The 16,753-nt window shown below is 44.3% G+C and overlaps 1 protein-coding gene across 8 annotated transcripts in view; it reads right to left on the reverse strand.

Moving 5' to 3' along the window:
* Positions 1-6,353: 6,353 nt before the first annotated feature.
* Positions 6,354-16,753, reverse strand: part of P2RX2 (purinergic receptor P2X 2) — a 290,430-nt gene continuing 280,030 nt past the window's right edge. For all 8 annotated transcript variants that reach the window (XM_063913402.1, XM_063913401.1, XM_063913399.1 and 5 more), the window contains 2 exons: positions 15,256-15,333; positions 6,354-7,191 (listed from right to left, as the gene is read on the reverse strand). In XM_063913402.1, coding sequence (XP_063769472.1) covers positions 6,991-7,191; positions 15,256-15,333 — 279 coding nt within the window. In that variant the 3' untranslated portion in view covers positions 6,354-6,990. The remainder of the gene's footprint in view (positions 7,192-15,255; positions 15,334-16,753) is intronic.

Here is a 16,753-nt window from a genome sequence, read left to right on the forward strand (position 1 = left end):
GGCAGTGACGTCCTATTGGAAGTCCAACCTGTCAGTCACAGACACACAAGGCAGTCCCATTGGGAGGTGTTTCCTCCCTCTGGGACTTTTATCGCAGCCCAGTCTGACAGTCCCAGAGGGAGGAAACATTGGCTGCAGCCCAATCAGCTTCTATGGGCTGCAGCCAATGCAGTCCATAGAAGCCGTTGGTTGGCACATGCGCAGTCGCACTGAGGTGTCTGCCCGTACGCCGATCCCGGCACCTGCCAGATCCATTGCGCAGGTGCCGGGACCTGGCTGACAGAGCTCGGCTATGCTCGCCTGCTCTCCTGGCAGCGGCAGTTCCCCTACTAAATCTAAGTAGGAGCCACTGCTGGTACTAACAGAGCACAGGAAGATTGTTTTTTTCCTTTACCCAAACTAATCCAGTGTAAAAGCAAATGTTTTATTATATTCAGTTTTACTTGGCCTCTGCGTAAACTAAATATGTCTGCATCTAAACTGCATGTTATTGGGGGGTATCAAACTGCCACACATCACAATTGAGTTTTGCTCCAAAGTCAAATATCCATTTTCTGAAATAATCAATAGCAGAAATACAATTACCCCCAAACAGCATTACTCAGTTGTTGGACTGACACACAGGGGCACTCTCAGTACTGGGGCATCTCAGTACATTTCCAGCCGGCAGCATTAGCATATTATTGCATATCTGCTCTGTACTGGATCAACATATGCATATGCATGAGTGTACATCTTTGAGTCAGGGCCCTTGTATGGGATAAGTGAAAGTATGCACTGATGATGATGATGATGATGACTAGTAGTAAATTAGCCATACAGATAGGGGATGAGCGCATCACATGATACATACAACTCTGCATATATGCATGCAACACATACTCCTGCTTTACTTTCAGCTCTGCATCAGGGCTTTCCCTTGTAATTAGAAATCCCAGAAACCCAATGCTATGGGGGTAATTCAGATCTGATCGCAGCATCAAATTTGTTAGCTAATGGGCAAAACCATGTGCACTGCAGGGGGGGGGGGGGCAGATATAACAAAATTTGGGTGGGTTATTTTGTTTCTGTGCAGGGTAAATACTGGATGCTTTATTTTTACACTGCAATTTAGATTTCAGTTTGAACACACCCCATCCAAATCTAACTCTCTCTGCACATGTTATGTGCACATTGGTGGTCATTCTGAGTTGATCGCTAGCTGCTTTCGTTCGCTCTGCAGCGATGAGGCAAAAAAACGGCACTTCTGCGCATGCGTATGCAATGCGCACGCGCGTCGTACTAATGCAACGAATGATGTAGTTTCACACAAGGTCTAGCGAAGCTTTTCAGTTGCACTGCTGGCCACAGAGTGATTGACAGGAAGAGGGCGTTTCTGGGTGTCAATTGACCGTTTTCAGGCAGTGTTCGGAAAAACACAGGCATGCCAGGAAAAATGCAAGCGTGGCTGGGCGAACGCAGGGCGTGTTCGTGACTTCAAAACAGGAACTGAATAGTCTGAAGTGATCGCAAGCGCTGAGTAGGTATTAAACCACTCTAAAACTGCACAAAAACAGTTTGCCGCCGCTCTGCGATCCTTTCGTTCGCACTTCTGCTAAGCTAAAATACACTCCCAGTGGGAGGCGGCATAACGTTTGCATGGCTGCTAAAAACTGCTAGCGAGTGACCAACTCGGAGTGACCACCATGGTTTTTCCCAACTGCTAACAAATTTGCTGCTGCGATCAGATCTGAATTAGGCCCTATGAGACGTAATAAGCCTGTAACCTGCTTTGTAATGTCAAAGAAAAAAATTATATGTACAGAAGAATAGAAAGGGGATTTTTAACAAGAAGGGGCAATTTCCTACAGAGAATGGGGTATAGGGAAGCTGGAGCTGCCATTCCACTCTTTTTTTGTTTGTTTGTTTGTTTGTTTTTTTCAAAATAAAGTTTTATTTATTAAGCACCACAATTGTCAACATTTCTTTACAATCTGTGTATAAGATACATTAAGATGGTCAGAAGTGTACATTCAAACAGTATTTAGAATCAAATAAAGTAATTATATCACCGAGAAGTTGGGTAAACAATGTCGAGAAAGTGTTCTTTTATCAGTGAAATAATATGTAGATTGTCTGCTAGGATTCAATACTGTGGTATAAAAGAAATTATAACATTATAACACTGCCATTTACAATACACATTGCTAAATGAAATGATGGAGAAGGGGAGGGGAGAGGGGGGGGGGGGGGGGGGGGAGACGAGGAGCCGCACAGGACCACAAGAGCCAAACCCCACAGTGTCAATAGTGAGCAATAAAAGGGGGAAAGCAAGAAACGGCATGTTCTCATACGTCAAAGGGGAGGTCACCCGCAATTCTTCGCTGCTGAAACCACGTTGTGTTTGTAAGTGATTCTATAATTCTGTTCTGAAACTCCCCGGGTAGAGTGGGGATATAACTTTCCCATGTTTCAAAAAAAGGCAGAGCCAAACGTTCCTTATTCAATGATGTTTCAATCCAATCCATATTAAAAACGTGGAACAGCTTATTTTTAAACATCTGTAGGGAAGGTGGAGAAGTGGAAATCCAACACTGCAATATAGTCTTGCGGGCAGCCGCGCTTATAGCTAACAGTAGTTTCCTACATCCCCTAGCAACTCTTTGTGTAGTAGGAACTATCCCGAATATTGCCCATTCAGCGCCAAATGGAATGTAGTTGACCAAACGCTCCAAGGAAAATTTCCTCACCGCCAACCAAAATCTCAGAAGCAAAGGACAAGACCAGAAGCAATGGAGGAAGTCCGCTTGAGGAGACATGCATCTTAAACAATTATGAGAGGTAGTCATACCAGCCAAATATTGCCTATGGGGAGTGAAATACGAGCGGTGAAAAATGTTCAGGAACATTTCTCGATATTGTGTGTTTGTTTGTTTTTATCAGAGGTTACCTCACATTTTTAATTTATGCACAGCATGCACATAATATACACACAAGCAGGGTATATATGAATCCTGACCTAGAATAGACAAACTACATTTACAATAAATATACAGTTTGAATGGTGGTCATACATGATATTCAATTATTTTTTTATTTAGTGCAAGCTGTGTCTTGATTATGTCTTTCAAGAAGGCTTCAATAAATGAAAACGAGAGAGAGTGGATTGCTGCTAAAACATGAGAAGGGAAGGGTAACAGCGGTTGTTGTGACATGGCAAAGATCCCACAATGCGGGAATAGGGCTTGGGCTACAATACGCTGCCTATTATGGATCGCCCACATCTGATTTTCACTTTGAGACAATTACAAGACACACACTAAGTACATACAGTATGTCGTCAAACTTGTAGATAAAGACTTGCATACTGTACACATGGAAAATACTCAGATCAGAAAAATAGTACAGAGACACACATAAATAAACACACACTGAGATACATACAACAACAAGATGACAGTCATTCTGGAATATAAACAGTCAGACATACTATAAACTCCTGTCTTGCTCCACTCCTGATACACAGTGCAGTTTAGATTTGAGTTTGGACCCCTCTCACATCTGCACCTCTCTGACCCACCTGCTTTGCTTCTGAGACTCTGCCCCATAAACTCTAAATAAATCTACATTTCCTTTTTTTTTTTACTGGAAAGTTTAACTATTTTTAAGGATGCTGTAGAAAAACACTCCTATAAGTCAGAAATGTTTTAATTTGTTCTTTTCTTTATGCTCATCTTTATTACAATGTTTTTATCTGTTCTGCATACTGTGTGTAAATTACTGCTAAGGCCCATCCATTCTAAACTATGACTACACACATCTTTTGTTTCATGCTGCTTTCCTACATGTACTCCTTATTATCATCCACTACCATGCAGCACTCCATCAATTGTCAGGTACAGTTCTTATAACTTCGAATGGGGTGGAATCCTAGAAAATAGAAAGCAAACATAGGTATTGTGATGTCTAGAAGTTATTACTTGTGCTTAGATGTTCATTATGGGCACTCTAATACCACAAGGAACTGGAACATTGATTTAGAGACAGTTCTCTGCACTTACTAAGTCTCCAGATAATTTTCCTGCGAGGCACCCTTACATAGCAGGCTATCATTTCCCATGTAAGATGAGATGAAAGGAAGGGGAATGCTCAGTAAGTGGATGAGAATGTAATTGAGGTAAATCTATGACCACAAGTCCTGATCTTTATAATAATTACTGTGAAATCTTGTTATCTTCTAAGAGCGATTGTTACTTATCACTTCACTGCTCATGTTCCCCAGAGAGAGTCTAGTAGAGCACTTACAGTACATAACAAAAGAAGCGGAAGATAGACCACAACAGAGCATGGCAGAATGGAGACAAAGAACAGGAAGTGAAGCGACTGTGACATGAGAAAAGGAGTAACGCAAGCTGAGGAGAATTAGAGAGCTTTGTTATTAAACAAATTAAAACAACAGATAGAAATCAATTTCAGAGATGGATCTATTACAAGCATCACATTTGAAGGTTGATAAGTAATAAGCTATCTTGTCTGCCTATAAGTTTTATCACTGATATCCTCAGAATACTATTTGATTCCTAAGTTTTCATTGTTTTCTTCAGATGTAGATAATATCTATCACACATTTAAATTATTGTCTAACACCTCTGTTGGGAGGCTAGTCAACATATCCACTACAGTGACATAAGGTGAAGAAGGGCCTTTCCTGTCATATTAACATATATCAGAAGCATCACTTACCCTCTGGACACCCGGTGAGGAGGTAAAAAAGGGGCAGAGCTTTGCGGTAAAGGGGCGGGGTGTCACTGAAGGGGTGGGGCTTCGTGCCCCACCATCAGTTTTCTGACACTTGGGGTCCAAAAAAGGGGGTGTGGCTTTGCAGGTGGGGCTTCGCCCCGACGCCCGATTTTCGTCACTTGAGGGATTTTGGAGGTGCGGGCCGCCTCCCGCGGAGTTCTGTTTCTGCATTGCCAGCTCCTGCTCAGTGACAGGAGCCGAGTGCTGCACATAGTGTAACAGTGCAGCACTCGGCTCCTGTCACTGAGCAGGAGCCGGCATGTTGGTGTCACCCCCTCAGCGGGTGACAACCGGGAGTGGGCCGCACCCCCCTTGTGATGCCACTGACATATATGCCACAGTTTCTACTATATAAAGTATATGAAAAATACAAAGAATATATTAGAAATATCTGCTGTGTATTATTCTAATCATTTTTATAGTCAAAACTACGTAGACAAAAAGTCTGTGACAAGGGAGGCAGTGCCTCACCTATCTACTGTATCTTTTCCGCACTTCTCTGATTGAACCTTAAATTTCCAGCAGTGTATACTGCTTAACCTGTATATAACGCCCACATGAACCGTCTGGCTCTAGTACCTAGTATCAGTGCCTCCTCAGCCATTTACCTCACTGCATGTCCCTGATCCACTATGATTTTTAGTAAAGTAATTTTGCTTTATTTTCCCTTAAACCCATTACACTCCAGTTTTAGTGCATGTTCTTTTGTTATAGAACTTCTCCTCTGGACAATGGTTCTCTCCTGCACCTTGCTAAACCCTTGATATATTTGAAGTTTCTAGAATATTGTCTCCTCTCCCTTCTCTGTTCTAGGCTATATATATGTTTAGACTACCCTGGTAAATTTGTGATTAAGACCATGCACCACTTTACCTTCTCCTCTGTGCACATTCTCAGGACCCTTAGAAATATGGGGTTAATGCTAAGTCAGATTTAAACCAGTTTCTGAACATGGAATATGCAAACTGGTTCTGCAAGTGCCTGCAAAGCCAGAGAGGGAAGGTGTAATATTGGGATGCCGTTAAATTGACGGCAGTTGGGATCCCGGCAGTCAGGATACCGACGTCGGAATCCCGACTGCTGACAATGGTGCCGGCCGGAATCCTGGCTCACAGGAGCTATTCCCACTCGTGGGTGTCCACGACACCCATAGAGTGGGAATAAAACCTGTGGTGAGGGCAGGAAGCCACCGAGCCAGCAAGGGGACTCTCTGCACTAGCCCGGCTACCGGTATACTGACGGCCGGGATGCCGTTATCTGTATACTGACAGCCGACATCCCGACCTTCGGTAATTCCTACTGGTCCCATAATGTTGCATACCCAAATACAGATTTCCTCGCTTATCTTGCCTATACTATATGATTTTGTGAGACTGTTCTTAAAGAATTTTTTATATGTGCACTGGGGGGAGATTTACAGTATATGCATACATTCAATAGGCTTTTCAAATTGTATCAAAGCAAAAGATAAAAAATAAGTAGTGTATGTGATAAAGCTGGCATATATCGTACTGATGGAGACTTGCACGTATCTTGTGATTTGTTTGCAACATTGTATATACAAGAAATCGCAGTTTTTGTGGTGAACATGTTATTTATGTACGAATTTGGACGCAAATGCATTCAAACTCAGCATCAGCTCCATAACTAAACAAAGTCTCGCCAATGACTTTCTACAGTGGCATAACCAATTCTCTCTACTATCAATGCCTCTCACTACAGTGGAGGAGATCAGAAGACAGGAAGCATAACAGAAAAAACAATGGAGGACTAACGGCAAAATAAAAGAATAAAACTGTGGATAAGGAGTCAGAACACAAGATTGTAGGTAATCCAAACACTAGGAAAAGGAGAGCTAAGGGGGGGTCAACATATAACGCTGGTTGTCCACTGTAAAGTATCGGCAGACTCTTCCTACTTTGCCTTCAGTTCATTAACCTACTGTAGATCTTGTACTTCAGTCTCACAGAAACTCTCCATGCCAGACTTCTAGGCATTGTTGTGGTTCTTATTTCCAGTCCTCCAGCCCTAGCACTTGTCGATAGTAATCCTCTCTGCTCCTCCAATGACTTTAGGGGCCTCTTCTCCCATCTGATGTAACAGTAATCTCTTTCCAATTTTAATGTGTTTTCCAGAGTCTTTTGTAAGTCTCCTATGTACAGTATTAGGCCTTCATTCCTAGAGGGAGGAGAATCTGCAGTCAGCCTGGTGTCAACTTCCTGGTGGTGGCTCTGTACTCTCACCCCACGCCTGCTGCTGCCCTGCTTGTGACGTGAGGCTCTTTGTTCTCAGAGTACAGTCTTTGTATGGAGGATCATGTGTGGTGCAGAGAGATTCTGAGGTTGCAGGAGAGTCTTGTGGGGAGCTGGCTGTGGTAGCTGTTGCAGTATTTGTATCTTCCAATTTCCAGACCTTCAACAGAGTGACAAGTTGTGACCAGCGTAATATTTTGCAACATAAAGATGTTAAACACTTAATACGAATCCACATAAATAAGTCTTTCAGTAAAAGATAAAACTGCTTGCATTTACGTGGATTATTGAAGCCTTGAGTGCCGCATCTTTGTCTTTATATCAATCCATTTATGAGGGCACCGGCTGCAGTTGAACGTTTGCTTTGGGAGTGCCAAACTTTACATATGATACAGATATATATATATATATATATATATATATACTTTGCAAAAAACGAGGCGGCACTCTGGAGACTTGTGGTAAACAGGTGAACTCTGTTTGGAAAAACTTTATCGACGTTTCGGGGTGCAAGCCCCCGTCTTCAGGACACACTGTGTGTCCTGAAGACGGGGGCTTGCACCCCGAAACGTCGATAAAGTTTTTCCAAACAGAGTTCACCTGTTTACCACAAGTCTCCAGAGTGCCGCCTCGTTTTTTGCAAAGTATACATACCGAGACAGCACAGTCCGGAAGGGAGGGCACCGGAGCATGAGCCATGCTCAGATAGCCTGTGAGAGAGTGCCAGACCATCTGTTCAGTATATATATATATATATATATATATATATATATATAAAAAAACATTTTCCAACAGCCGGCACTCCCTGGACAGCTTATAAATACCTGGCCAGGGTGCTCTCCTTTGGGTCACTCAGATCCCTAGATACAAATCGCAATGCAAAGAGGCACTCCTGGACTTCCAAATAGGTGAAACAAATGCGGTGATTTAATTCAACGTTTCGGGGAACTGCCCCCCGTCATCAGGACACACACACATCAAACAGTGTACAAACTGTGTATTTAAACACTGTAGTTTGTACACTGTTTGATGTGTGTGTGTGTCCTGATGACGGGGGGCAGTTCCCCGAAACGTTGAATTAAATCACCGCATTTGTTTCACCTATTTGGAAGTCCAGGAGTGCCTCTTTGCATTGCGATTTGTATATATATATATATATATATATATATATATATATATATATACACAAGAGAGCAAAAATGACAGCACTCAAAACCGAATGAATAGATGGTGCAAGGCAGTAAAATAGCATAAAGGCATTCGCTTTTCCAGCTCATTGGAAAAAGCAAAACAAGCTAGCACTCACGGTTTAGATGAGAAAACGAAGAAGATTTATTCCATATCAAGGCGACAAGTGTACATACAGGCACAGCCCAACAGCTGTTTCAACTGATACAGGTCTTCCTCAGGGGCGATTGAAACAGCTGTTGGGCTGTGCCTGTATGTACACTTGTCGCCTTGATATGGAATAAATCTTCGTTTTCTCATCTAAACCGTGAGTGCTAGCTTGTTTTGCTTTTTCCAATGAGCTGGAAAAGCGAGTGCCTTTATATATATATATATATATATATATATATATATATAAGTCCAGAGACATTTGCACACTTCCACATAATTAACACAGGTGCTCCCTTAATTCTGTAATTCTGTTCCATTACGTCCAGAGCAAGATAGGAATATTCACAAAGGGCACTAAAACTTATCATGTCAAAAAAAGTTCATCTCATATTTATTTTCACCCAGGCGGGGCACTCCAAGAAATATTGTACAGGCGGCTCTATTTAAAAAATGTCTTTTTTTAAAAGATATATAAACAACAAGGCAATCAATGTGCCTACATATCCAGCTTGAAATATAGTGATAGTAAAAAAACATGTCACTTACCCGTCTGTTGACTTCGGTCAGTAAATGACCGTTAAAAACCAAACCATCCAGTCGTCACCACCAGTCATGTCATGTGGGTCGAGTCCTATATTTCCTCACGTCCGGGCACCACGGCAACGGTCGTAACACTTGGCTATTGGCAAGGATCGTCACAGGAAGTGACGCGCACCCGTTGGAACGCAGAGTCCGGAACTGCGGAAGCCCGTGGAACGCACAGCGCTTCCTGTACAGCGGGAGCTGACTGTAGGGGCGGGCGCATGCTCAGTGAGGTGACATGCACGCCGGCTGGGTAGAGGCAGCAGGACAGCACACCTGTCAGCACTGATACAGCGATGGTGCGATGGTGCAGAATAAATACGGGTTCAGGTAGTGACCTCCTCTAATGGCTCCTGACTATTTGGGTGGTGATGACTGGATGGTTTGGTTTTTAATGGTCATTTACTGACCGAAGTCGACAGATGGGTAAGTGACGTTTTTTTACTATCACTATATTTCAAACTGATAGATTGTAAGCTTGCGAGCAGGGCCTTCCTACCTCTATGTCTGTCTGTTTTTACCCAGTTTTGTTCTATTACTGTTGTTCTAATTGTAAAGCGCAACGGAATATGCTGTGCTATATAAGAAACTGTTAATAAATAAATAAATAAACTGGATATGTAGGCACATTGATTGCCTTGTTGTTTATATGTCTTTTAAAAAAAGACATTTTTGAAATAGAGTCGCCTGTACAATATTTCTTGGAGTGCCCTGCCTGGGTGAAAATAAATATGAGATGAACTTTTTTGACATGATAAGTTTGAGTGCCCTTTATGAATATTCGTGTATATATATATATATATATATACACATATATATATATATATATATATCTCATACGTCCTAGAGGATGCTGGGGATGACATCAAGACCATGGGGTATAGACAGGATCCGCAGGAGACATGGGCACTCCAAAGACTTTTCATTGGGTGTGAACTGGCTCCTCCCTCTATGCCCCTCCTCCAGACCTCAGTTTTAGAAATGTGCCCAGGTCGACTGGATGCACTCTGAGGAACTCTACTGAGTTTCTCTGAAAAGACTTATGTTAGGTTTTTCATTTTCAGGGAGATCTGCTGGCATCAGACTCCCTGCTTCGTGGGACTGAGGGGGCAGAAGCAGAACCAACTTCCACAGAGTTTCATGGCTCTGTTTCTCTCTCTCCTCAGGCTGCAGAGAACACGCTGGTCCTCTCCTCCACTTCTGACAAGTACAGGGTGCTATAAAAGGGGGGCACGAAGCGATTGTGGTGCATTTGATAGTGTATATTACTATTTAAAAGCGCTTTTGGGCTGTGGACATACTGTGTTCACAGGCAATACTGGCGCTGGGTTTGTGAGCTGGCTGCTCCTATCCTGTGTCCCTCTGACAGATTTTACTGTGGGTCTGTCCCCAAAATAAGTCCCAGTGTGTCTGTGAGTGTGGTGTACACGTGTGAGGCATGTCTGAGGCAGGGAGTTCCTCCCCGGAGGAAGCCATTTTAGGGAAACAGAGTTGTAATGTGGTGGCGCTACCGGCACACCAAGAGCCTGCATGGGTGAAAGAGCTACGTGACAGTATGCATCTGATTAACCGTAGATTAGATAAGTCTGAATCTAAGGCCGCGTGCTGGAGAAAATCTGTGGAAGATGTGATTTTTCAGGATGCTGTTATTCCTTATGCGGGCGGCCCCTCTGGGTCACATAAGAGACCATTTGCACTGATACCGACACAGATTCTGATTCTTGTGTCGACAAATAGTGAATCCAGAGAGATAGATTGGCAAAAAGTATACAATATATGATTGCGGCTATAAGGGACGTGTTGGAGGTTACAGAAAGCACTCCTGTACCTCAGGAAATAGCTTATTTATGTAAGGAAAAGAAATCCAAAGTCACGTTCCCTCCTTCACACAAACTAAATGCTCTGTTTGACGGGATGTGGGTGAATCCTGATTAAAAAAAAATTGTATTCCCAAAAGGATTCACATACTGTAGCTTATCCTTTCCCGGTTGAAGACAGGAAAAAATCGGAGTCACCTCCTGTGTTAGACAGTGTACTTTCCAGGTTGACAAAGAAGGTAATTCTCCCTGCTCCTGGCACGGCTTCTCTTAAAGAGCCGGCAGACCACAAAATGGAAACAACATTAAAATCCATTTATGTTACCAATGGTACACTGCTCAGGCCCACTATTGCCTGCGCATGGGTGAGACGCGCTATTGAAAAATGGTCAGAAAGAGTGTCATCAGAAATTGACACGATTGATAAAGATGAAATACTCCTTAAGTTAGGGAATATCAAGGACGCTGCTGTCTACATGCTGGAAGCAATGAAGGATATTGGACTCTTGAGTTCACAAGCCGCTACCATGGCAGTATCGGCTAGGTGGGCGTTATGGATTCGCCAGTGGAACGCGGATGCAGATTCCAAAAGAAACATGGAGGCTCTCCCATATAAAGGTGAGGCCTTATTTGGCGATGGCATGGATGCGTTAGTCTCGGCAGCTACCGCAGGTAAGTCAACATTTTGGCCCTCTGCGCCTGCACCGGCAAAAAAGACCTATCACCCGCAAATGCAGTCCTTTCGGCCCAATAAATACAAAAAGGCGAGAGGTTCCCCTTCTTTGCAGGTAGGGGAAGGGGAAGGGGAAAGAAGCCCCCACCGGCTCCAGGTTCCCAAGAGCAGAAGTCTACCCCTAATTCTGCCAAATCCCCAGCATGACGCTGGAACTCCCTTGCGGGAGGCCACTCGGGTGGGGGCACGTCTCAAACTCTTCAGCCAGGATTGGATTCTGTCTGGCCTGGATCCCTGGTTGTTGCAAATAGTATCCCAGGGATACAAACTAGAGTTTCAAGACGTTCCCCCATGCCGATTTTTCAAATCGACCTTGCCAGCTTCTCCGCCAGAGAGAGGAGCAGTAACAGCGGCAATCCAAAAATTATGTCAAGACCAGGTTATTGTCCTTGTACCGTTGTCACAACAAGGGCGGGGTTTTTATTCAAGCCTCTTTGTTGTTCTGAAGCCGGACGGCTCGGTCAGACCGATCCTAAATCTAAACGATCTGAATTTCTTCCTGAAAAGGTTCAAGTTCAAGATGGAATCACTTCGGGCGGTGATTGCCAGTCTGGAGGAGGGGGACAACTTAGTGTCAGTGGACATAAAGGATGCTTACCTGCATGTTCCCATTTATCCTCCTCACCAGGCTTATCTGAGATTCGCGGTTCAGGATTGCCATTACCAATTCCAGACGTTACCTTTCGGTCTCTCCACGGCGCCGAGGGTATTCACCAAGGTGATGGCGGAGATGATGGTCCTCCTTCGTCAGAAAGGAGTCAATATAATCCCTTATCTGGATGACCTCCTGATAAAGGCGAGATCCAGGGAGCAGTTATTACAAAACATCCCTCTCCCTGTCAATACACCAACAACACGGGTGGATCATAAATTACCCAAAGTCACAGTTGGAACCGACGACAAGGTTGTCTTTCCTCGGGATGATTCTGGACACAGAAGTTCAGAGAGTATTTCTTCTGCTGGAAAAGGCTCTGGAAATCCAGAAAATGGTAAAACAGATATTGAAACCATCAAGTGTGTCGATCCATCAGTGCATTCGGTTGTTGGGGAAGATGGTGGCGGCCTACGAGGCCATACAGTTTGGCAGGTTCCATGCCAGAGTATTCCAGTGGGACCTGTTGGACAAGTGGTCGGGTCACACCTACACATGCACAGAAAGATAATCCTGTCGTCAAAAACCCGGACTTTGCTCCTGTGGTGGTTGCACAGCTCTCACCTGCTAGACGGATGCAGGTTCGGGATTCAGTACTGGGTCCTAGTAACCACGGATGCAAGTCTCCGAGGCTGGGGAGCAGTCTCTCAGGGAGAAAACTTCCAGGGACGTTGGTCACAACAGGAAGCCTGCCTTCACATAAACGTTCTGGAGCTAAGAGCCATTTACAAAGGCCTTCAACAAGCTGTACATCTTCTTCAAGACTGTCCCATGCAGATCCAGGCGGACAATGTAACAGCAGTCGCGTACATAAACAGGCAGGGCGGAACGAAAAGCAGAGCGGCAATGGCAGAGGCGACAAAAATCCTCCGCTGGGCAGAAAAACATCTACAAGCTCTGTCGGCAATATTCATTCCGGGAGTAGACAACTGGGAAGCATACTTCCTCAGCAGACACGATCTCCATCCAGGAGAGTGGGGCCTCCACCAAGAAGTCTTCGCAGTGGTGACAAGTCTTTGGGGAGTTCCTCAGATAGACATGATGGCGTCTCGTCTCAACAAGAAGCTTCAGAGATACTGTTCCAAGTCGAAAGACCCTCAAGCAGTAGCAGTGGATGCACTGGTGACCAAGTGGGTGTTTCCGTCAGTGTATGTTTTCCCTCCACTTCCGCTGATCCCAAAAGTACTCAGGATCATAAGAAAGACAATCTTCATTGCCCCAGACTGGCCAAGAAGGGCTTGGTACCCAGATCTTCAGCAGTTACTCAGAGGAGATCCTCGGCCTCTTCCTCCTCGGGAGGACCTGCTGCAGCAGGGGCCATGTGTGTACCAAGACTTACCGCGGCTACGTTTGACGGCATGGCTGTTGAGCGCCGTATCCTAGCCAGGAAGGGTATTCCTAAGGAGGTCATCCCCACCCTTATTCAGGCCAGAAAGGGAGTAACGTCAAAAGATTAACACCGTATTTGGAGAAAATATGTGTCTTGGTGTGAATCCAAGAAAGCTCCTACGGAAGAGTTTCACTTAGGACGTTTTCTCCATTTTTTGCAGGATGGTGTGGAGACTGGCCTACGATTGGGATCAATCAAGGTCCAGATTTCGGCCTTGTCGGTGTTCTTCCAAAAACAATTGGCCTCTCTTCCAGAGGTTCAGACGTTCGTGAAAGGGGTTCTGCACATCCAGCCTCCATTCGTGCCTCTAGTGGCACCATGGGACCTTAACGTGGTATTGCAGTTCCTTCAATCGGATTGGTTTGAGCCTCTACAAAAGATAGAGTTGAAGTTTCTCACTTGGAAAGTGGTCATGCTTTTGGCATTAGCATCCGCAAGGCAGTTGTCGTAATTGGGGGGCCTTGTCTCACAAGAGCCCTTACCTGATTTTGCATGAAGATAGGACAGAGTTGTGAACTCACCAACATTTTCTTCCAAAGGTGGTTTGTGCTTTTCACATAAACCAACCTATTGTGGTGCCAGTAGTTACTGACACATTCACTGATTCAAAGTCTCTAGATGTGGTTAGAGCTTTGAAAATCTATGATGCTAGAACAGCTCGTATACGGAAAACAGAGGCTCTGTTTGTCCTGTATGATCACAACAAGATTGGCTGTCCTGCTTCCAAGCAGACTATTTCACGTTGGATTAGAAATACGATTCAGCAAGCTCATACTACAGCTGGATTGCTGTTACCGACGTCGGTAAAGGCCCACTCCACTAGGAAGGTGGGCTCATCCTGGGCGTCTGCCCAGGGGGGTCTCAGCATTGCATCTTTGCCGAGCAGCTACTTGGTCAGGGTCAAACACATTTGCTAAGTTCTACAAGTTTGACACCTTGGCCGATGAGGACCTAAAGTTTGGTCAATCGGTGCTGCAGGGTCATCCGCACTCTCACGCCCATACTGGAGCTTTGGTATAGACCCCATGGTCTTGATGTCGTCCCCAGCATCCTCTAGGACGTATGAGAAAATAGGATTTTGATAACCTACCGGTAAATCCTTTTCTCCTAGTCAGTAGAGGATGCTGGGCGCCCGTCCCAGTGCGTACTTTACCTGCAGTTTAGTTATTACAGTTACACAAGTTGTGTTATCTTGTTTTCAGCATGTTGCTGCAATTGATTCATGCCTGTTGGCGTGTGTTATGTTGAATGCCTTGTGTGCGGCATGGTTGAGGGTGTGAGTTGGTAGATATCTCACCACTAGTTAAGTAATTCCTTTCCTCGAAATGTCAGTCTCCCTGGGCACAGTTCCTACAACTGAGGTCTGGAGGAGGGGCATAGAGGGAGGAGCCAGTTCACACCAAATGAAAAGTCTGCCCATGTCTCCTGCGTATCCCGTCTATACCCCATGGTCTTGATGTCGTCCCCAGCATCCTCTACGGACTAGGAGAAAAGGATTTACCGGTAGGTTATCAAAATCCTATTATATATATATATATATATATATATGTGTGTGTGTGTGTGTGTATATATATATATATATATATATATATATGCGCCTGAGCTTAATTCTGAGCTTCATGGCAAAGGCTGTGAATACTTACAGTATGTACATGTGTTTTCTTAGTTTTTTATTTTTAATAAATTTGCAAAAATCTCCCCAAAACTTTTACCTTGTCGTATTTCCGGATGCTGTATATGTGATCTTTGTTCATGAATGTCAGCAGTATCCAGTCACAGAATACAGAACCCTAAGTGTAACAAGTAAAAGACAAGGGATCACTGTGCAGACTCATTTGGGGAGATAAATTACTAACTATAATATGGATGTCTGATTCAGTTTGGTTTCCAGCCGGCGGTCAGGAGACCAATGCTGGAATCCCGACAGCCAGAATCCCGGCAGCGAGTGCAGCGAGTTCCCTCGCAGGCTCATTGCGTTCGCCGCGCTTCGGGCCTGGTGGCGAGCTTTGCTAGCCACACTATTCTATTCCACGCCACTACACGAGGTGAAATACCAGGCTTCTGTCGGGATTCCAGGCGCCACCAATTACACGCCTGCCGGGATCCTGAACGCCGGGATCCTGATAGGTGGTATATTGACCGCATCCTGGATGGTCAATGCTGGTGTACCTTAGATAATTAAACACACCATATATTTCACATGCCCAATACACAACAGAAAAGAATAAAGAAAATGTAACTTTACTGTGAGACAATGGGGGTCATTCAGACCTGATCGCACGCTAGGTTTTTTCACTGCGCTGCGATCAGGTAAGAACTGTGCATGCGTGTGCACCGCAATGCGCAGGCGCGTCGCACGGGAACAAAGCGGATTGTTGCTGTGCAATGGGTTTTACGAAGAATCCATTCACACAGCCGATCACAAGGAGATTGTCTCTGGTCACCTATAATTAAAAAGGGACGTATTTATCCTCTCCTAAACTAGATATATTGAACCTAGTGGTATAGAAGGTGCCCTCCCCAAGAGGGGCATTAGTATCTTGCACAGTTGATGAATACAGCAAGTTGCTATATATTTATAATATTTACACTGATGAGTGAGGGAGGTATTTACTCTCACTATCCAAAATGGCATGATTTTTGATACAGTTGCACCACGCGATTACAGGGAGTCTCATTAAAGCCACAAGCACATTAAATATAATTTCAGAGAAACACTGATATACTGTAGTTTACTAGCACTGTCTACAATTATAATTGGCACATAAGCACTAACCAGCGTAGTGAATGTGCCATCTTTCAGGCAGAAGAATTTAACCTGCACTCTTTATGAATGTTCTTTAGAAGACTTAGGAAGGATGTACTGAATACTGAATAAATGATATATATATACAGTAAATGACATTCTCTCCTAACAAGGCCGCATATTGGGACACAAATAGTCTAGATTGAGTAGGACTTATCTAAGTGTTACCAAACAACCACATTGAGATTGGGGAGGGATACAGACCTCTCTGCTTACAATATAAGAAACACACAGCGTGGATATTTGCAGAACATATTATGGGGTATATGCAATTGCGGTCGAATTCCCGAAATTGTCGAAAAACAATTTTTCCAAAGGCTATCAGCCCCCCATCCGCAGCCCTTGGATGGGGGGACAGCCTCGGGCTTCACCCCTGGCCCTTGGGTGGCTGGGGGAGGGGACCC

Source organism: Pseudophryne corroboree, chromosome 1 (genome assembly GCF_028390025.1).
Source record: "Pseudophryne corroboree isolate aPseCor3 chromosome 1, aPseCor3.hap2, whole genome shotgun sequence".
NCBI lineage: Eukaryota > Metazoa > Chordata > Amphibia > Anura > Myobatrachidae > Pseudophryne > Pseudophryne corroboree.